The sequence below is a fragment of the Amphiura filiformis genome, chromosome 20, assembly GCF_039555335.1.
Source record: "Amphiura filiformis chromosome 20, Afil_fr2py, whole genome shotgun sequence".
In the NCBI taxonomy this organism is placed as follows: Eukaryota; Metazoa; Echinodermata; class Ophiuroidea; order Amphilepidida; family Amphiuridae; genus Amphiura; species Amphiura filiformis.
The window spans coordinates 34,733,188-34,756,718 of record NC_092647.1 but is presented as its reverse complement, the minus strand read 5'-3'; the positions used below and the strand labels follow the sequence as shown (position 1 = coordinate 34,756,718).

The following is a 23,531-nucleotide window of genomic DNA, read 5'->3' as shown; positions in this document are numbered from 1 at the left end:
AAATATGCCATCTTAGTTTGTCATGCATGGACGTCCGGACACCAAAATAGTTTACCTCCAGCAGTTGTTGGCAAAAACTGAAATCGAACAACAATTTGCATCTTTAAGCTTGGGTGTTTAAGGTTTGAGCACACAGCACTATAGTTTTTGTCAGAGTGAGAAGAACGGCAGTTGTTTACATTTTGAGAGCGTGCAGAGCGTTAACACGGAAGTGGGGTTCTGATAGGTCGTCTGACAAACATAGCAATAGACCGATGATCTAATTGGCCGATTATGCGTCCAAACATTGGTCAACGCAGATCGGCGCCCTTGAAGGATACGCAAAGCTCCGCGTATGTCGCTCATTAACAGGGCGCTCGTGTCATCAATCTGAGCTGTGGACTGCCATTCTTCTCTGAAACCCAGTGAAATAAGCATATGTTATTGGTACAATTCATTAGATGCATAATGCAAACAAACACACTCTAAATTGGATATAATCTGAAGGTGTACTATTTTACCCTCCATGAACAACATGCGACACACAGACATAGGAGAGTCGGTTCTCTTTGGGTATAATCTTTTTGATACCACCATATATATGCAGAACTGCTCTTTGCATCTTGGGAATCTCCAAACAGCATGTATACATACAGCAGCTTATGTTCCAGATATTACAGTAGTTTTAACATTGGAATGTTATGAAGATTCAACCGGATTAAGGTAAGGTAATATTGTCTTGTCAGTGTAAGAAAGATATTTCTACCAGAATAACATAAATAGCTGCCTTAGGTCCTATATAAACTAAATGTATTCATGAAAGATAATCATTAACACTTGATTCAGATGGAAGTGTATATGGCAGCTATTCATGTTTTTGCAGTTTTGTCTTTGTTACACTCACAAGATAATAATAAGTTTAATGATGAAAATTATGCAATATACTGTGTAATTATCATTTTGTTCAGGAATTTGGTGTAATTTGTAAAAAAAAATTATTAGCATATTTCAAATTTCACAACATTTGAGGACAAATGGCTTGTGCTTTGCATCAGTTTACCACCAAGTGGTTTATTTGACAAACAGGTTCAGGAATCTATCATTCTTTTGAGTCTAATAGACAAAAAATAGCGTACCTAGGAATTATGTTGCCACATGCCTGACAATTATTATTTTTAGGTGTTTGCAAAAGGTGCGTAATGCATTGTACTGATTATGCGTGCTTAGTGTTACATAAGCTAACTTTTGTAATAATGCACATGCTTTAAGATGCAAGTTATCCTTCAATTTCAGGCATTAGCCAGAGGTACACTATTTGCTCCCCAATTTGTGACAATCCAATATAGTGGGCTTCACCTGTAGATTTACACATGGGGCTGTATGTAGTTGGGCTATATCAGGCATGAGAATTATCAGGCCTTTGCTTGAATTCAGGCAGTTTTGTTGTGCAAATTTACGCATTTTTTTTTCAGCCTGTTTTGGGCCTTTTAAGGCCAAATTCACACAGTTTTTCAGGCAGTTGTCAAAAAAGCCATTCTCATGCCTGCTGTATACATAGCTGGACTCTCCTTGTCTGACTATTTTGGTTTCCATCATGTGTTGGTATGGTTCCATTTTACATTGATGGTTGGGTTATATGTGACAAAAGTTGGGCAGAATAAGTTATACAAGATGCATTTGAGATGTTGCTTATATTCACAACACAGTTTATAGTGATTAGGTCTAGATAACATGATAACTGCTTAGTTCACAAAACTATAGATGAGGTGACTTCTGACCTCAATGCCTGGCAGTATACGGAAGCATCATCTCAATTTTAATTTTGTTTTGCCTGGCAGTATGCGCACCCATCATATTTTGTTCAGGGCTTGTGTTTTTAAAACTCCCGCCACATCACAATAAGACAATTGAACAGTGTAGTGGTTGCATGTGGTTCATTCAAGCATATCGATATACCAGTCCCTTGCCTTTGTTGATAAACATTGAGGTCAACTCATCTATAGTATAACTGCCATGAATAGAAAAACATTTTTTGTTGTTTCAAAGAGCCTATTATTTCGAAAAGTGCAAAGGATCAAATCCTCATCCAATACCATAGGGCTAAGTTTAATAACCCACTTCACTGGTAGACATTGTTTGTGTCATTACACAGACAGCATTTACAGAATTTCTGTTCAAAATTTACATACAAATGTACGTAAGGTCTAATTATTGTTTCATACTAGGGAACAGTTTCATACTATAGACTTAAATTTCATATTACAATGTTCAGCAAGGTGTTTTTTGCACTTGATATGTACATCCTGTTTATTACGAGAAAAGAACCAAGTCATGGAAAGCTACACAGTTTGTTCTTCAAATGAGGTATCAATATTCAATATCGAGACTCCACTTCCAACCAGGTACGGCATCATAAACGATGAAATAGCTTATAGGGGTTAGCATTTGATAAATTAAACTTATGAGAGATTGTAAGTCTTTGAAAGTGGCCCATATCATGCAAAATGAGCGCAAAGTCAATTAATTTTCATTTTAAAAATTAGCACATTGAGAAAAATCATTATATCAGCCGCACTTTCATTGAACTCTCAACAAATCCTGCTAACATGAACTATAAGTTTCAACAATGAAAAGCACAAAACATAGGCCTATAAATGTTAAATCAGCCTATAAATCAAAAACAACTTTGGTGCCTTTGCCCTTGTTTTGCTTGTTATCAGGTCACAGATATTTTATACAAAAAAATTAATTATTGTTAAGCAATCCTTTTATATCAATCCTTTCAATAGAGATTTGAAGCTCATTGTTATTTTGGTTCATTGTAATGTGACACAATAGCCTCATTTCCAGCGGTGCAGTTCATTAACCTCCACTCAGCCATTATATCTTCAAATTTGACCTCCAAGTGGTTGGATATGAGTTTTTGTACCCAATACATTCAAAGGTCACTTTAAGAGTGTGCACACATATTAGAGTAAAGGAACCGTGTCCTTGTACATGAGGCTGTTTTAGATCCTAATGCAAGTACTGAATTTCTGACTTCACTTCCTTATTGACAAAGGTGAATTTTGTTGTATTTTGCACAAGTACAATGCTTACGTCAAGGAAGTGTAACTCCATTTATAAAATGTAACTATTAATACATTATGAGCAATATATTGTAAACCAGACCACTTTTAGTAGGAGGATAAACAAAACAATAAAGGGGAGTGTGACTAGTTTGTGAAACAAACATCCTTATACCGCATTTCAATGTTGTGATGATGATTGATAGAATTTATTTATACTACATTATACTGCTTTTGAAATGAAATATATTGTCTGTTTTAAGGAGGAGCTACTCCTGATTCCAGAATAATACAGCACTACTTGTTTTGGAATTGACAAAATGTTATCTTGTTTTACCAGATGAAACATCTCAATTTATTATTATCCTTTAGTTTGAGCTAATTAATTGGGAATGAAAGTTAATATTCCATATCCAATCCATTTTTTGGATAGTATCTTACAATAACTGTCACTAAATTCACAGATTTGGCACAAGTCTAAGCATTCAAAATGATGGTTATAGGCTAATTTCGCCCGTTTGTGTTTATTTGAATAATTGATTTTAAAGGAGCATATGAAGCACCCTTGCAAATGCAGAATGCATTGACTGAAATTAGTCTTTGGGTTGACTCTTCTAGCATACAAAAACACCCTACAATGCATTATTTTGGCCCTTTTTGTTTGTGAAAAATGAATTGAATATGGAATTTTGACTTTTATTGTTAGGTAGGTTGAACTACAAGAAAATGATTGAGGTTAATAACTGCGCATCGGTTATTTGGAGGGCATTGTGAAAAGTCTAAACATTTTGCCTTTGGAACCGAGGGATATCCTGAGGGGCGCACACCAGGTCCAAAGCAAAATGTTAGAGATTTTTCACAATGCCTGACATATTACCGATGCAAAGTTATTAACATGATTCATAACCGTCACTTTCATCTCTTCACTTTACAAAATAACACACAATTTCCCTCAAAAATCCCTCAACAATTTTTAAGTTTTGCCTTTCAAAAATCGAACAGGTTAAAACAAAAGTGCGGATAACAAACTATGCAAATATGGTAGCGTGCAATCCAAATACGGTGGCCAGCGCGCGCGCAGTTTGTTCAATGCACAACACGGCACGCGCGGAGGTTACTAATATTTACGCCGCGGAGGTCCACTGACTAGAATATTAGTAACCGCGTTCAGCGTTTGCGTTTTGGCAAATAAATAAAACTGATTGGATCGCACTTGCTGCGTATATTAATGAGGTTATGAATATTGTCTAGTGCAGTGACGTCATGGTTATTTGTGCTCTTGTCATCAGCCTTCATTGAATTACTGGGACGTCATATTTGCAGTAGGCAATTTTGGCGCCCAGGAATTTTGAATATTGTGTGTTGAGAGACGGCTGTTTTTATTCATTCTTATGGTCAATATTAGTTTGTTTTAAATAAAACCATGTGATTTGGGCTTGATAATTATTTTTCTAACATATAAGGCATAATGTTGTGATTGCCGGAGACTTCTTTTAAGGTTGGTCGATCCGGAAGGACAAGATAAATTCATCATGTGGACTAATTGTATTAATTATATTAAATGTGTCTACCTAGGACCAGCTGATGAGTAGATGATATTGTCAACAAATCCTGAACTCTCCCGATTACTAGCTTGATCATCATTCTCAGCATTTTTATACCCCTTATTAACTTTACCGTACACAGGAATATCAGGCTCTTCTTCATGAGTGTTTGCTGTCTGTGATGTAGCAGAGCTAGGATCAGGATTGTCGGTTTTATTTACTACTGCATAAGCTGGAATTTGTTCCATATTTCCTTGATTATGTGACTCTGGTTGATTAGATGGCGTTGCATTACTCTCGGAGTTACTGATAATTTCTGGTGAATATATATTATCTCCATGAGGTTCTGATTTGCTGTTTTCGGAATCTTGTGGAACTTGTTTTTTCTTTCGAACTAGGACAAAAATTATTATGATTATGATCACTACCAGAAGGAGGGCACCTATTACACCACCAATTATACCTCCAATAGGTGATTGTACTATTGTGCTATCATCACCAGTTTCTAATGTTGTGCTCTCTGAACCATACCCATAGCCAGACTGTTGAGTTTGGGTTGATATCGGTGAAATTGTCGTTATATCTGGTTTTGGTATTACAGTTATTGGACCGGCCGAACAATTACGTTGTGGAGCAGATGGGAATGTGTCGCTTGTCATATGACAAACAAATATAGTGTTGTTGTCATCTTCCATGACCATTCTTGTTATATTTCCATCTCCTAGATTTTCAATTGTTCCATTTTGTCTTTGAAGAGATAGTGTCAAGTTCACAGATGGGGAATATTCCCCAGCAATACAGCTAAATGTGGTATCAGTATGTTCAGTTAAGGTAGTAGATGGATCTATGTTGCACCTTGGATAACCAGGAGGAGGAAGGTACTGGTTTATGATGACTTCAATACCATCATTGGAAAATGAAGGGTTATTTCCTACCATAATTGGAATTCTACATGAATATACACCAGCATCTTGTTTGAGTGCATTTCTTATCTGTAGTAGGCTTCCATATCCTCTATTGGGTATATCTCCTAGAGTAACACTATACCTTGATGGGGCAGCAGCACTCACTCTATCATTTGCTGCTAGTGTTGTGCCAGAAAATCTCCATGTGTATGAATCAGGCACAGTAGTTCCAGTATTTTCACAAAATATATTTACAACTGGTCCAATATTCACTTCATTAGTTACCCATTGACTTGTTCTTGCTTGTCCTGCTGTTGAAGTAAAGCCACACAACAAAGTCACACACCATAGCATTAATATCACCATTTTCATGATCTCTCCTGTGTTGAGTTGTTCCCAAATTATATAGCACCAAATGATAAATACTCAGTGTTGTTTTACATGCATTTTATTTTGATTTCCTTGATTTCATAAGAATAGTCAACCTTAGCCTTAAATCTGGTCATGGTTATGCATAGGAAAAGATTTGTTGAAATCAAGGATGTACATTGGTATAAAGGTTTAAATTTATGATTGTTTTTAATTTCATGCTTTATACCAATCAATACAAGTTTGAAAAAATAACCTAACCAAAATGTGTGTTAATTGGCTCATTTTCATTTTAAATATAGATATTCAATCAAACAATACAAATCTTAAAAAATGTAAATATTATAAATGAAACTCAAAGAAAGTAATTTCAATTAACAACAAAAGTATGAACTTTATCATAGGTCATAGCCTGGTCATTGAATTTCAAAGAAAACAGGTTGTTATTTGTGTGCAATTATTTCTTCATGCTTCAAATATTTTCACACAGTTTTAGTAGCTATGTTAATGTACATAATGGATAAATACTATTTGTGTTGTATTCATTTTACGAACTTTAAAGTGAAGTAGACAATATCTTGCAAATTTGATACAATTAAAAATGCTTTTACTTGAATAAAAGTATTATTATACTATAATTATACTAGCAATGCTATGCAGTGGATACTTTTTGCCAGATTGCTGTGAAATTAAAAAGTTCTTGCAAATATTTCCAAATCATCAAAATTGTGAAAATGTACCCTTGCAAAAATATCACACAACTGGAAGTAAGAGACACACAAATATTCAATTCAGGGAAGTAATTATTTCAAAACTTGTGATTGCATATTGTCAGCCTGCTACGCTAATTGCCTAAGTCATTTTTTGTAATTTTGAGAACAAAGATTAAAATGTGGTTCAAGCATGCACCATGCAGTTATGTAATCACCCTAATTATTTCAGATTATTCCCTTTAATTTGTATCATTATCATTTGTCCTTGTGCAAAGATTGGTGAATAAATATGTTCAAATGCATGCTTGAACCATATTTTGTACTTTGTTCTCAAAATTACAAATAATGACTTAGGCAATTAGCGTAGCAGGCTGATGATATGTTCCACAACCAAGTGGACCTACCATATTTTGCCCTAATTAGCACCTGTAGTCTTAAATTGGTCATTTTTAAGGGGACCTTATTCAATTCAAAATTAAATCCATATTGTAACATTTCCTTGATAAAGTATTTCTTTTCCACACAATGTTAGTTTTCACTTCTTAAATATGAATTTTGAACCTAAGGAGGATGCAAAACAAAGAAAATTGCAACTGATACCAGAGCATATATCACCAGTGCCACTCTGTCGATTGTGATTGAGGTTGGTCCTTTTGATATGTTATGACCTTCCCACATGCCATGTACATACAGTGTTATGAACATCATGTACACATTCGACTAATATTTCAATCGTAATAATTAAACAACATACTCAGTTATTTTATTCAAAATCTATGATTTTGTCACAATTACAGCACCTATTATTTTTGCAGGGTGTTGTGTGTGACCAGCCGGCTGACTGGGTATGTTAGGTCACTATAATTTGATCAGCTCATAATAGGCGGGAAATGTTAGCTTTTACCACTATGCCGAAAAGTAGACCCACGTTAAGAGTGCTATTAGTTGACCTGTCTAGTCTATATTTTATGTGTTAAAGAAATTAGACAAAGTATAGGACTTCAATTAATAATTCGTAATGGTTCTGGCGAGATGTCACAAATAGATTTCAAAATAAAAGATTTTGATATTAATCCGCGATTATAAAAAAATTGGTGATTAGTTGTTTGGCTATCAAAAAAACTTCCTTCACCCAGTGGAATTTGGGGAGCTGCATAGATAATTGGTGGATGTTACAATCTAAGTGCGGATAGGTTTGCGCCAAGTTCGGCTGCAACTAGTTGATGCGATCTGATTGTGATGATCCACCATGGCAACAAAATTACAGCGCTTCGATCCCTCTAAGATCCGGAAATGGCGCTATATAATATAAAACACCAAAATTTATTTATTTATTTATTTTTATAAAGCCCGCCGATTATGTGCTGATCAAAGTATAAAGTGTATTACAATTATGTCAAAATCAGAATTTTGAAAAACATTAAACAGCAAATGTTATAATATGGCTTTAAATGAAATGAAAGTTAAAAATGCAACATATCTGAAGTCAAACTTATCATAATCTTAAACTAAGGTTTATAAACTTAAAGTAAATTTATTCATACATTTGAAGGTGGCACTTATTAGGGGAGGCGCTAACTAGGTCAATCGAATACGGTATCTTGAGTAACAAATAAACTATACATTAATTGTACACAAAGTTTGTTAAAACAATATCCCAAAATGTTTTTTTTAGTGGGGACCTGCTGATATGTAGATAATATTGTCAACAAATCCTGAACTCTCCCTATTACCATCTTCCTCACATTCAACAGTTTTATTTCCCTTGTTCACTTTACCATACACAGGAAATTCAGTGTTCTCTTGGTTACTAGTTTCTGCTCCTTGTGAATCTTCACACTCCTTATGACCTGCTTGATCCTCATTTTCAGTATTTTTATATCCCTTGTTCACCTTACCATACACAGGAAATGCATCATCATGGTCTTTATTTTCTGCTCCTTGTGCACCTGAACACTCCTTATGAGCAGCTTGATCCTCATTCTCTGAATTTTTATATCCCTTGTTCACTTTACCATACACAGGACACTTATCCTCAATGTTATCAGTTTCTGCTCCTTTTGAATCTTTTGAATCCTTTTGGCTCTTGTGATTGCTAACTTGATCTTTAGTAGTTTCATTTCCCTTAACCGTGTGATACATTGGAAAGTCTGATTCATCCTCCTGGTCATCTGCTACAGGATTTCCAGAACTTTGACCAGGATCATTACTTGTATTGACATAGACTGGCATTTGTCCAGTTATATTGTGATCAGGTGATTGGTTACTAGAAGCTTGATGATCTGGCTGTGATTTTGTAGGTGAAGCTTCGTTATTCTTAGAATTAGCAATCATTTCTTGTGAATACTTATTTTCTGAGAGAGTTGGTAAGCTGTTATTTGCGGAGTCTGGTGGAGTCTGTTTCTTCTTTCGAATTATAACAATGATGATGATAATTAGTAATATCAATACAAGGATAACACTCACAATGCCACCTACGATTCCTCCAGCAGAAGATTGTGTTGTAGAGCCTGATGGTTTGGTGAATGTCTTTTCCAGTGACGTGCTGCTCATTTCTGTTAAACCTTTAGTGTCCATTGGCAATGCTGATTTAGTAGTTGATTTAGTTTCTGATCCTGAAACAGTAATTGGGCCAGCAGAACAGTTGCGTTGAGCAGTTGGGAATGTGTCACTTGTCATGTGGCAAACAAACACAGCACCATTGTCCTCAATGGTGACAGTTCTTGTTGCATTTCCATCTCTCAATTTTATAGAGGTTCCATCTGGTCTTTGAAGTGTTAGTCTCAGGTTGACAGGTAGAGAGGATTCACCAGCTATACAGATAAATGTAGCATCAGTATTATTAAGCAACATTGTAGATGGATTTATGATGCACTCAGGATACATAGATGGTGGAAGATACTGATTTATGATGACCTGAATACTGGAATCAGAAGAGTTGCTACCTGTCATAACTGGAATGCTACATGTATACATCCCAGCATCTTGTTTGAGTGCATTTCTTATCTCCAGCAAGCTTCCATATCCTGTATTTTGTACATCTTGCATAGTTACACTGTACCTTGATGGATTGGCGTCAATCAGTGTATCATTGCTGGCAATGGTTTTATTAGAAAATGTCCAAGTGTAAAAGGTAGGAATGGTAGTACTGCTAGAATAACAGAACACATTTACAATTGGTCCGATATCTACTTCATTAGTACTCCATTGGCCCACTTTCACTTGTGCTGTAGTGTGATCAAAATAAGTCAGCAAAATCATACACCAAAGTATTGACGCAGCCATTTTCATTACTACCATGCAGTCACAGTTGTGTTGTTTCAAAGTTAATGCTAGCTATCACATTATCTATGTATACTGTTTCATATCCATTCAACTCTTATTATTTTATTAAAGTAATATGACCTATACCAGTTATGCACGAGTGATGGTAATGTATAGGAATGCATATTATTGGTTAATTCTACTTCTTCTCGCAAAGAGGAAATAGGTGAAAATAAATATATCAAATATTGTCTTCTGTCTAAGGGACCAATCATTATTTATACTTGGAGGGAAGAACTCTATGAGCACCCTATACATACACACACAGTAACGCACTAACTAAAAACATGCTCACTACCTGATTTTTTTCCCAGATGTGGATCTTAATGTAGACAGTTGCTATTAATGATGCAGATCATGGCCAGAGGGAGGATGATTTAAGGAAGCCCCATCATGCACTGCAAAAGTGTTATCACTGGGGTTTCAACTGCCACTTAACTTTTCAAATCCCATTGAACTCTGTGCAAAAGATGTTGTTTTAGAATTGTGTGTGTGTGTGATTATTACTTGATCGATTTCAGAACTAAAGTGATGTGTGTATGAAGGATAGTTCACACCTTCTGTACAGGCCCGTGCACTGCAGTGGGGTGCGACCACACCTCCCCAAATTTGCAAAAGCATATAAAAAGTCCCAAAATTTCAGAATTTATGAGCGAATGGTCAAAAAGGTCCAAATTTGGTGAAGAAAGTCCACTTTTCACAAAATCGCCCCCCCCTTGGAAAAAAGTCCACTTTTTCAAAATCAGCACCCCCCCCTAAAAAAATCCTGCGTACGGGCCTGCTTCTGTAGATAACATAAAATGTGAAATCGACCAGCAAATTAACAGTGTTTTTATTGTAAATATATAGCAGTACAAATTCAAATTTTACCATGCATGTCTATGCATTATAGCAGAGCAGTGGTGTCATGTTACTCATACAGCTCTGCTCACTGCATAGTTAACCCAGTGGGTGTTGGGTAGTGCTTAAATCATCCTCTGGATCATGGCAGTGCACATTGATATGCATTGATGTGGATCTTGCCTTCCATGTGGAATAGCCCATTCATTATTTATGTCATCATTTTCCAAATATGGGTCTGAGTACCATGTAAAGTTTGTTTGGCTTATAATAGGGAAAAATAGTCGGTTTTTGTTACTGTACGCGTCGATAAAATCCCAACTCACGCATGCTTAAATTCACATAACCGTGTGCCAGTCATGCATTATGCAATGCACAACAAGCGTAAATGCTGCGCCCAACTTCGTGCATGCCATTCTACACCGATACGCCTTTAGACAGTTGCTATTTTTGATGCAGATCATGGGAGTGCACATTGATTCACATTGGTGTGGATCTTGTTTTCCATGTGGATTCCCCATTATCTATGTTTGCTTCATTCAACTCCCTTATTATTTTGTTTCTTTTAGTAAGATAACCGATACCAGTTATGCACGAGTGATGGTACATAATATAGTTATGCATATTATTTGGCAATTCAACTTTTTCTCACAAAGAACTTAAGAAGAAGTACACACAAAAAAAAAAATATCAAATATTATAAATAATGAATAAAATAAACCATGAAACTGCAACTATTCAGAACAAAATAGTAACCCCATAAAAATAACCTGTTATATAGTACTATGATTTCAAAATGAAGTATATATATAAATTGAAAGTTGTGGTTAGTCTGGGTAGGTAATTAGAGAATAAAGGTATTGTTTTTATTGTTATTTCAGGTATATTTTATTAAAACACTCAAATAGCAGCCAAAATGGCTGAATTGCATGGTGAATTACAATCAAATTGATAAAGATAGGCAAACTCAATGAAAATTTTTAAATGAACAGTTAAAGAATTAAATGACAAAAATAATATAGCTGTAGCTCATACTCAACCGTACTCACCCCAACACTATATCTCAAACACATCCCTGCACACACCTCACCACACCACTCCCATACCCACACCCACCCACCAACATCCTCTGATGCAGTCCCACACTTACCATTGCACAAAAACTCAACCTAATATCAATGTGACGGCATAATAAAAAGATATGACAATATGACAGGAGAGGGAATTGCACTTAAGGGCTTGGACTACCAAATCACACCAGCCCCCTCCCATCTATTTAGGTGCCTGTGATATATGAGACAATAAATGCACAACAGCAGCTAAAAACAATACCTTTATTCTCATTCTTAAACACTTCAATTCAAATAAAAATATAAATCATAAGTATACCAAATTTTAATCAAATTAAATCCTACATTTTACAAGGAATTAACCTTAGAATCGATCAGTCCTGTTGTTGCTATGCACCTCCGATTGGTTCAAATAACTCTTCCTATTACCAGCTTAACCCTAACCGTACCAAAAATCACAAAACCACAATTCACAAAGCATATGCACGGGCAGGTATCCCACATGATGCAATTGTGTCATCATGGGGGGGACTAGATTTTATCTGTTTCCAGATATTTTTTTTTTCAACTTCCAGATTTTTTTCTACACTTGTTGTGTACAAAAGTATGTATGGTTTAAATAAGTTCAGATTTTTTCAGCTGTTCCAGACTCTCCGTTCGCCAAAAACAGTTATTTTTTCAAAGACACACTCTCAGGCCTGGTCATCATGCAAACAGTCATATGGTGGTGGAAAGCTTGGCAGTGCAAGCTACACTCCTATGGCAAGGTAGGCCCCTGCACATGTCTCACCCGAGGGGTTGGTGATTCGAAACCACACCCAAGAATAAAAGTTTCCTTTTCTTTCTTTCTTCCCCCCCCCTCCTCGCCAAAAAAAGCAACTAGGGCGTTAGGGTTAATCATTGTAATCAGTAGCATTCTATCTATTATTCACTTCTGATCCAACCTCTTGGTCATTGGGCTATATTCCAGTTGAAATCCACACTCCCCCTGTGGAAGATTTTGGAAATATCTTCCACAAGGGGAGTTTGTTTTTCAAATGTAATTGGCCCAAGTTAATCATTTTGAAACCCATACTCCCCCTGTATTATGGTTTTGCCTATCTCTTCCACAACTGGAGTGAGTATTTCATATGGAAGTTACCCAATTGTCTATTCTATTTGAAACTTATACTCCCTCTGTAGAAGACTCAAGCTAAATCTTCCACAGGGGTAGTGTGGATTTTAAATGGAATAGCCCAATTTGGTTTCTGCTTAGTGTGAGCTGGAAGATCCTGGACCAGCATTGTTAGTTTTATTCACTACTGCATAGACTGGAATTTGCCTAGAGTTCCCTTGATTTGATGCTTGATTGTCTGGCCGGTTAGATGAGGCTGCATTACTATCGGAGTTCCAAATTGTTTCTGGTGATTGTGAATATATGTTTTCTGTACAAGTGTCCATCCTGTTGCTTGTGGAAACTGGTGGAACATTTCTGTTTTTGTTTCTCACTATGACAAATATGATGATGATGATTAGCAGAATGATAATGAAAGCACCTATGACACCACCTGTTATGGCTTGGACTGATAGAGTTGCTGCCAAATTACCTCCTTTAGACTCTCCTTCCACTGTTGTGCTCTCTTTATGTCCAGCTGATTGAGTCTTTGTTGATATGAGTGATTCTGTTGATGAGATGACTTCTACCTGCTAGTGTTTTGTTTTGAGGAGTAGACAAATTAGATTTGGTTGAGGTCAGCATAAGGTTCTTGCTCAGTACCTTTTTGATATGCCATATAGGTGTGGTCAGCTGATGGTGACTGGTGGCCAGTTGATTGCGATACATTGGTTTGGTTGAATTCTGCATAAGGTTCTTGTTCAGTAGGCCTACCTCTCTGATATGCCATATAGGTGTGTTCAGCTGATGAGACTTGTTGATCATTGGCAGGTAGTGTCATAGTGGTGTTCTCATTTAATGGTTTATTTTTTTTGTACATTGTGATTATAATAATGGTAATTATCAGTACGAGGAAGATAGCACCTACCACACCACCAATTATACCTGCACCGGTGTTTATTTCTAATGTTGTGCTCTCTGAACCATATCTAGACTGTTGGGTTTGGGTTGATATTAGTGAAATTGTTGTTATATCTGGTTTTGGTATAACAGTAATTGGACCAGCAGAACAGTTGCGTTGTGGAGCAGTTGGGAATGTGTCACTTGTCATGCAGCAAACAAACACAGCATTATTGTCCTCAATGGTGATTGTTCTTGTTACATTTCCATGTCCCAATTCTACAGAGATTCCATCTTGTCTTTGAAGAATTAGTGTCAAGTTAACAGGTGGAGAGGATTCACCAGCTATACACATAAATGTAGCATCAGTGTTATCAATCAAGGTAGTAGATGGGTCTATAGTGCACACTGGATAACCAGGAGGTGGAAGGTACTGATCTATGATGACTGTAATATTACTTGAAGTTTGATGTGATGTATCATATCCAGCTGTACATGTATACAAACCAGCATCTTGTTTAAGTGCATTTCTAATCTCCAGTAAGCTTCCATAACCTCTGTTAGGTCCACTAACACTTCTAACTCTTACACTGTACCTTGATGGATCAGCATCAGTCAACCTTCCATCAATGGCAAGTGTTTTATCAGAAAATTCCCATGTGAATGATACAGGATTGTCAGACTTGCAAGATACTTTTACCACAGGTCCGTTACTTCTACGATTATTAGTAACCCATTGACTTAGTTCTGCCTGTGCTGTGGTATGACCAAAACAAGTCAACAAAATCAAACACCAAAGCAATAGCTGTGCCATTTTTGATATCACCAACTATAGTTGTCTTGAGTTTGTCAAGACCAATGCTAAATAACAAGTTATGTTTATATTTTTATTTCCTTATTCCTCTAGAAAGGGTAACATTGCTCATTCATGTAAATCGAGTCTTTATTTGTAAGTCAAAAGTCAAGCGTACAATAACATTAACAAGATACTTTATTCATGAGCCTATATTTTCACACTTCATACTAATTAATGTAATAGAATCCTATTGAAATATTTATCCATTTAATACATGCATAAATGTGACATATTTAGATTACATGTTTGAGTCCTTTTAATGATTTAACATTAAAGTATTAAAAAATTAAATAATTCAAAGATAAAAAATTCTGAAATTGAAATAATAAAAAAGACAAGAGTGAACTTATATTTCACAATAGTACAGTTCATTGCCCATCAGTTGTATTTCAATGAAATTGGTAATTTTTGTGCAGTTATATCTTAAACAACTTATTAGTGATGTTTTTTTGTTTTTGTTTTTTTTATTGTTTTTTTTTTGGGGGGGGTTTGGTGTTTGGTTTTTTTGCTTCTAAACTGAAATTTATGAATGTGACGAATATCCCAGGGAATATCATGTATATTCGTATTGAAAACAGAGAATTGGAGGCAAACTTATTCTGGCAGTTCCTATTTCTCATTGCCCGTTTTTGGAGCAAATTTATTTTTTCAAGATTTGTTTTACATACGTTCTTCCATTTAAGTTGTCCATAATTAATATAAGGTCAAACAAGCCTAGGCCTACAATAAATCATGTCATATTGTGCAAAAATCAGTGAATATCAATAATAACAGGAACCATAAGTCAAATTTCAATGATTTCTATTCTAGTAGCCTGTTTTAAGGAAGTGTGGATGTGTGCAAAAATATATCAAATGAAAATTCATTTTAGTCATCAATTGTGCTCATTTTACTCACATAATTTGGTAAGACCCACAACCACATAATATAGCTGAATTCAGTGTACCACAAAAAACTTAATCATGTTAATGTAATGGGTTAGGCCTATATAATATTTTAAACCCAAAACTGATATAGTTCTAGTAAAATATAGTTCTCAAAATATTTGATATTTTTCCTTTTTTCCCCTTTCTGTGGACCCACTGATGTATAGATTTGTTTGTCAAGTAATGTCAACAAATTCTGCACTCTCCCTATTGCCAGCTTGGTCCTCAAGTTCAGGAGATTTATTTTCTTTTTTCACTTTGACATATAAAGAAAAATCTGATTCATCCTCATGGTCATTATTTTCTGCTCCTTGTGACTATATACATCCGTTTTTCAATTTATCATACACAGGAAATTCATCTTTACTTTCCCATACACTCAGTGGCTCCCAGCAAGCACAAAACATTTGACAGAAATGATTAAAAGTCAAGTTATATAAAGGGTATAAAACATTTTAATAACATTCAGAATATATTTTTGAAAACTTAATGCAAAACATAATGTTATCAAGTTTTGATATAAACATAATTGCAATAACATTTTGATACCATTTTTACAATCACTGTTGTAGTTTTCATATAAAATGTTTTAAAGATGTTTTTATGACCTTTATAAAACCCACAATTTAAATGTTATTAAAACGTTTTGACCCAAACCAAAAAACGCTAATAACATGTTTATAACATTTGAAAAAAATACTTTTGTGTTTTGTTATGTACTGTGCAATTGTTTTATAGGGGGACTCAGTAATGTGTTCCTACTTGACAGCTTCAAACTGCACTTTATTTGGACAATCTTTACACAAAGTACACAACGATATGCAATAGGCATATTTTACACTATTTTGATCCATAAAGAAAGTAAATTTGGGTGTTAAAGATGCCAAAAACAAGATGCACAGTGAAATTTCTGCCTGATAGAGCTTGTCTGCCTGGTAAAAGCAAATCAGAGGCTGGGGCACTCTGCCTCCACCCCACCTAATATGCTACTTCATACACCGGAGAGTCTGATACAGCTTCATAGTCATCAGCTTCTGTGGGATTTCCAGAATTTTCATCAGGATTGTAATTTGTATTGACAGTTGCATAGACAGAGTTATCATGATTAGATTCTTGATGTTCAGGCTGTGATTGGGTAGGTGAAGTTATGTTCCTCTCAGGATTAGCAACCATGTGGAGTGAATATGTATTTTCAGAAAGAGATGGTGCCTTATAATTTGTGGAGAGAGGTGGTGACCTTTTATCTGTGGAGTCTTGTGGTGTCTGTTTCTTCTTTCGTATTACAACAATGATTATCAACACAAGGATTATAGCACCCACAGTGCCACCTATGATTTCTCCAACAGGCAATTGTTTTGTAGGGTCTGTCAGTTTGGTGAATGTCTTTTCCAATGGTGTGCTGTTCATTTCTGTCTCACCAGTGTTAATTGGCAATGCTGACTTAGTAGTTGACCGAATGTCCATTAGCAATGATGGCTTAATAGTTGACTCTGTGCCCAATGGCAATGTTGACTTAATAGTTGGCTCTTTGTCCATTGGCAATAATGACTTAACAGTTGACTTAGTATCCATTGGCACTGTTGACTTAATAGTTGACTCAGTATCCATTGGCACTGTTGACTTAATAGTTGACTCAGTATCCATTGGCACTGTTGACTTAATAGCTGACTCTGTGTCCATTGGCAGTGATGACTTAATAGTTGACTCGGTGTTCATTGGTGCAGTTGACTTAATAGTTGACTCTGTGCCCATTGGCAATGTTGACTTACCAGTTGACTCAGTGTCCATTGGTGCTGTTGACTGTATAATTGACTTAGTGTTCATTGCCAATGTTGACTTAATAGTTGACTTAGTTGTCGGTGTTAGTATTTCTCCTTGCGAAACTGAAATGGGACGAACAGAACAATTACGCTGTGGAGCTGTTGTGAATGTTTCACTTGTCATGCGGCAAACAAATACAGCATTATTGTCATCAATGGTGACTGTTCTTGTCACATTTCCATGTCCCAATTCTACAGAGGTTCCATCTGATCTGTGAAGAATTAGTGTCAAGTTAACAGGTGGAGAGGATTCACCAGGAATACACATAAATGTAACATCAGTATGTTCAATCAAGGTAGTAGATGGATCTATGATGCACTCTGGATAACCAGGAGGTGGAAGGTACTGATCTATGATGACTGTAGTATTGTATGATTGGTCATAAGTTACATCTCCACCACTTCCATTACGTGAGAATGTAATTGTACATATATACAAACCAGCATCTTGTATAAGCGCATTTCTAATCTGTAGTAAGCTTCCATATCCTTCATATGTCGCAATTACACTATATCTTGATGCATTAACATTAGAACTTAATGTTTCATCCCTGGCAAGGGTTTTATCAGAGAATTTCCATGAAATTTCTGCTACATGGGTACCGGTACTTGCACAATGCAAATTTACAACTGGTCCAGTACTTGTATAATTAACATATTGATTTAGGTCCGCTTCTGCTGCTGTATGGCCAAAGGAAGACAACAAAAACAAACACCAAAGCAATAGTCCTGCCATTTTGGAGATCGCTAACCGTAGTTGTGTTGGGTTTGGTCCAGTCAGTGCCAGATAATAACTTATACTTTCTTAGTAGTGTTTCTATTTTTATTTTTACTTCCTTTTTCCTCTAGATAAAGTATGCATCAACCCGAACTACTCATGCATGCAAATGAACAAATTTTGTCCAGGGCTAAATTATATGAGTGCTTTGTTCTTCTTCTTTTTCATTGTTGTCATCCTCATCCCCTTTTTCATTGTTTCCATCCCCATTGTAATTAGCATTGTCATCATCATAATAGTCATCATCATCATAATTGTCACTATCTTCATTGTTGTGATCATCATCATGAATGTCATCATTGTCATCATTATTAATTCTTCATTTTTATTGGTGTAATTACTATAATTATGTTTTTATTATTATTATATTTCTTACATTATTACTGCTCTCCCCCACCCCAAAAGAAGTTTAAGTGAGACTTTACCGACCCTGAAAATCAGCCTATCAGAAACGATCTTAGCCTCTCACTGTAGTACACAATCATGCCAGTACGTTAAAAGGCTGTGATGTGACTTTTTTACTTGCCACAAACTTTTGAAGGTTTGAGACTTACCTAAAATAATATAATTGGTATTTAGCATCTTAAGATTTCCAGCAGCTCAGTAAAAATGTTAGGGCAACATGTCAACATGTCAATATGTCAACATATAGAGCCAAATTTTTTGAAGGTAATTTTGGGGTCACCAGGGATCATCAAGAGGTCATGTGAGATCAAATTAGTAAAAACTCGTATGAGCATGAAATTTGGTGAGTACAGTCAACATTTGGAGCCAAATTTTGGAAGGTCATTTCGGGGTCATCAGAGGTCATCCACGGATCATCTGAGGTCAAATTAGTACAAACTGTCGTATGGGCAGGAAACTTGGTGGGTACAGTCAACATATAGGGCCAAATTTTTGGAAGGTCATTTTGGGGTCACCAGGGATCATCAAGAGGTCATGTGAGATCAAATTAGTAAAAACTCGTATGAGCATGAAATTTGGTGAGTACAGTCAACATTTGGAGCCAAATTTTGGAAGGTCATTTCGGGGTCATCAGAGGTCATCCACGGATCATCTGAGGTCAAATTACTGTCTGTTCAATTAGCTTAGATTCTTGTATTTTTAAGATATTTGAAAAAATAAATATTTGTGGTCAAAGTCATCAAAGAAAAGTGTTAGCACAGCCTTAGACCCAACATGATTTATACTTTTCAAATTCCAAAGTTCAATTTAAAACCTCATTTCTTTTCAATTTTGCCTCATTTTAGGCAATTACTTGGGTCCACCAAAAGGGTTCGCGACCTTTTCACAAATCGAGTGGGACGGTCCATTTTCAATTTAGGGCATAGACCCTATCGAATTTAGCAACAAAAAATATGTCCACCAATCTGTCCTGCCAATTCAATTGTTATACTGTTCCGGTTATTGGATAGGGTCTATTATAGGTGATGATGGTCCATCGGTTTTTGTTGCATGAAATGAGGTGAAGCTCCGTGAGGTATGCGCAATTACGTTTTATGCATAGGGGGCCTAACATTATTCCGAGCATTATTTTTCCCAAACAATGACAAACAAATTATGGATTTCATTCTTATTTCAACTGTTTCATCGATTAAATGTAATTTTGTTTAATACCATCATTCTTTCTCAAGAATATCAGCATTTGCATGTGACATTTTCAGATACAGTAACTTTACAAGAATTGTTTTCTGTAACCTAAGTTCTTTTGTTTCCAAATCTTCTTCTCATAGTTTGTATTCAACAAACAAAACGAAATAACAAATTGAAAATAAATGTGTAGTTTAATAAAAGGCTTAGGCTCACACCTTCTCAGGCCCATCCACACAATAAATAAATAAATAAATAAATAAATAAATAAATAAATAAATTAATAATAACTAATTATTATGACAATCGTCCCTATTGCACTAAATGGATTTATTCAAAAAAGTTTATGGTACCCGACGTTCTACGGCTTGTTTTAAAATATCGCGAAAAGGCCAAAATTGAAAAGTAATGAGGCTTTAAATTGAACTTTGGAATTTGAAAAGTATAAATCACGTTGGGTCTAAGGCTCTGCTAACACTTTTCTTTGATGACTTTGACCACAATTTTTTATTTTTTCAAATATCCTAAAAATACAAGAATCTAAGCTAATTGAACAGACAGTAGTACAAACTGTCGTATGGGCAGGAAACTTGGTGGGTACAGTCAACATATAGGGCCACATTTTTGGAAGGTCATTTTGGGGTCATCCGAGGTCACCCAGGGGTTATCCGAGTTCAAATTACTAAAAATTGTCATATGGGCATGAAACTTGGTAGGTACAGTCAACATTTAGAGCCAAATTATTGGATGGTCATTTCAGGGTCACCCAGGGGTCATCTAAGGTCAAATTAATAAAATTGGTCATATGGGCACGGAACTTGGTGGGTACAGTCAACATTTAGAGCCAAATTTTTGGCATGTCATTTTGGAGTCATCCGGGGTCACCCAGGGGTCATCTGAGGTCAAATTACTAAAAATGGATTTGTACTCATTTAAATCGCCCCAGGGTGGAGGCATCCCATTCGACGCCTTGCATCGAAAACCGCAACGTTTCTAGTTTATCCAGCACTGCATAAAAAAATGAAAGATAAAACAGCAAAATGAGGACACAGATTATGAAATGTAAAGAAAAAAATCCTAAAATTAAAATTTAAAAAAGCCTGTCAATTTTTATTTTAAACTTGTTTGCATTTTAATATTGATGGCTTTTAAACAGAGATTTATGGATGTGATAAATATCCTTTATGAAATCCCCATTTTCCCATTGAAAAAAATATAATAATAGAGAATATAATAATAGGTGGTATAAGCTATTTTGGTAGTTCATATTAGTTTTTTGAATGCAGGTAAAATCCTTTTGTTTTTGAAACAAATTCATCAGGTTTGGTAATAAACAAATTAAGAGAGTCTTTCTTTTGTCAAAACCAATTTGAAGAAAACTTACTAGTTAAGTTCTTGCTGACAGTTTCGTCAGTGAGCCACTGACTTTATCAAAGCTTGGTGTTGTTGTGATGATCCAACAGCTGATGACTGGCGGGAAGATATGTCACTTCCGGTAGCGAAGCGAGATGGATTAAGGAATCAGTCCAGATCAGGAAGAGAGGGCGAGGAGTAATGAACAGAGACGAGGGGTCTACAATCTTATTCATGTGTATGATCCACTTCTGAAGACTGGGGGAAAAGGCAGTTTTAAGATCAGGTGTAATTTTGAGAGATGGATAAATGAATGTTAATGTCTTCTATATTTATTGGCCAATGTTGGTGTATACATCCCTTTTCAAGTGAACTACATTTGTACAACACTATTAAGTACACTATTGTTTTTGACACTACTGTGCATGTTCCAAAGTGTGGCATTGCATGATAGTAGTGTTACACCTGGGTGTTACTAGACTTCTCCGTAGTCCACTTGCCCATTTTGCATACTCTGGCTATTACATTTAAGCATAAAACTCTGATTTATATTGATTTGTGTGCAACTGGTAGATTTTCACATCTGTATCTGATCTTTTCAGTCACCACACTCCCTCTGTTTGTTAGCTTCCCAAGTGGACTACTGACTTTGCCTTGCGGTTAAGATTTTTAACACAGGACTCTATGGAGAGTTAGGCCAATTTCTGGCCTAACTAAAATTGGCCATGATATGTAATGCATCTTTAAATGGATCTGCCTTGTGATTGGTCACCCATATCTCGCTATGGTTTTAATCTTCCGGGCCCGCGCCATTACCATTAACTACACCGTACACAACTATCTGTGGTATTTGCGGCGCTTTTGTGTTGATGCGAAAGTATAATTTTGAGTTCAACAAAATGGGTTCAACATGACTAATAATAACATATTTTTAATAAAATTCGACTATGGCATAGTCTAGGGTGTTACACTCACATTGCATAGGACCTTTTTTGCAAAGGCAGGAACATTCACACTGGTATTGATGACATAGGTTTGGTTTAAACATTTTGGATTTTAGTTTGACAAAACCAAGTGAATACTCACTACAATATTTTTTGTGTTACACATCGGAGGACTTCATCAGGTATGACTGATATGGTAATATGATCCACTACTGAAGTCTGCAAAAGAGACTAAGGAACACCGGAAACCACTCAAACTTGTTTGCCGGGGAAAGTGGATCAGATGACCATATCAGTCATACCTGATGAAGTCCTCCGATGAGTAGGACAAAATATTGTAGTGAGTATTCACTTGGTTTTGTCAAACTAAAATCCAAAATGTTTATTTACTGAACAAACCTGATGGTTTTATTAAAGGATTGCAGGAATTATGCAAATGTGAAAATTGATATATCAGAGGCTGGTTTCACAAAAACTTCCAATCGATTGATGTAATAGGGGATTTTATCATACCACTAAGGGAAACATCAAAGAACACCGCTAACCTGGTATATTTTCGTATCTAGTCAGTGAGTGCGTATTTTACGCTTTATATCTAGTCGCAAGCCCGATACGCGTGTACGGCAAGGTACGCGTATAAAGGCGAATCGCGTAAACCGGGCGCGTAAAATGCACGCAACCTGTAATACGCGAACAGTCATCTATTTTTTGTAATGTTTTTCCTATTTAGCAGCAATTAAAATGTGTAAAAACGTAATTATTTCAATAGTTAGAATGACTTAGTGGTATGATAAATTCGTTATTAGGTTCAGCGTCGGTATGGTACGGGAAATTATCGTTCGCTCAGCGTCATACTGGGTTCAGCTTTCGGCTTCACCCAGTATGACACTTCGCGCACGATAATTTCCCGTACCATACCTCCGCTTCACCTAATAACTAATAGTGTTGTGGTAAGTCATTAATCATACAGTGTGTTTCTACTGAGTAAATGGTTGCGGGTGAATTTGGGGCGATGCAAGGAATACACGGTAACGGCCCCAGCAGAAACAGCTCCCGAAACAGCTCGGGTAAATGTGAGGTGATGAGTGAATCCGTCAACCACCTTTTGAGGAGGTTAGTAGTAGTGAATATGTGGTAACTTTTGCAGTAGAAACAGTTCGGGTGACGATTTGTGGGTGGCACCGGAAGTTAGCCTACTACAATACAGTGTGCGTCTTCCCCACTATATATGTGGGTAGTGAATTGTTACCCTGCATTTACAGCGCAGTAGAAACGACCCGGTGAAGGTTAGAGGATTAAAATGCGGATGAAGGTGAAAGCGCAGTAATGCGAGGTGCTCAGTATACACACGCTATTTGTGAAATTTGGCCCAATAAAGAACTAGCTATAAGACTCATCAAAATTTCAATGACTTTTTCAGTTTTCAGCAGATGCCTTTAGATCTTTTCAGCAGCTGATC

General features: G+C 36.1%; 2 protein-coding genes across 2 annotated transcripts in view; one reads left to right on the top strand and one right to left on the bottom strand.

The window, feature by feature from the left end:
- The window catches only part of LOC140142286 (uncharacterized), a 385,706-nt gene that overhangs the window by 19,946 nt on the left and 342,229 nt on the right, over positions 1 to 23,531 (top strand). The gene's annotated exons all lie outside the window — the stretch shown is intronic.
- On the bottom strand, positions 1,656 to 14,648 carry LOC140142963 (uncharacterized). Its single transcript, XM_072164990.1, has 3 exons — positions 13,531 to 14,648; positions 13,301 to 13,495; positions 1,656 to 9,914 (listed from the first exon to the last, which is right to left on the bottom strand). The coding sequence occupies exons 1-3, from the start codon at positions 14,617 to 14,619 to the stop codon at positions 8,250 to 8,252; spliced, it is 2,949 nt and encodes a 982-aa protein (XP_072021091.1). The 5' UTR covers positions 14,620 to 14,648; the 3' UTR covers positions 1,656 to 8,249.

What these genes read in the sequence shown, in the direction of transcription:
- LOC140142963 (XM_072164990.1), bottom strand. Translation starts at nt 14,619, where the DNA reads ATGGCACAGCTATTGCTTTGGTGTTTGATTTTGTTGACTTGTTTTGGT. An exon ending in ATGCTGACCTCAACCAAATC is followed by an intron (nt 13,496 to 13,530) that starts TAATTTGTCTAC and finishes AAACACTAGCAG; the next exon opens with GTAGAAGTCATCTCATCAAC. An exon ending in TCATCATCATATTTGTCATA is followed by an intron (nt 9,915 to 13,300) that starts GTGAGAAACAAA and finishes ATAATGTGATAG; the next exon opens with CTAGCATTAACTTTGAAACA.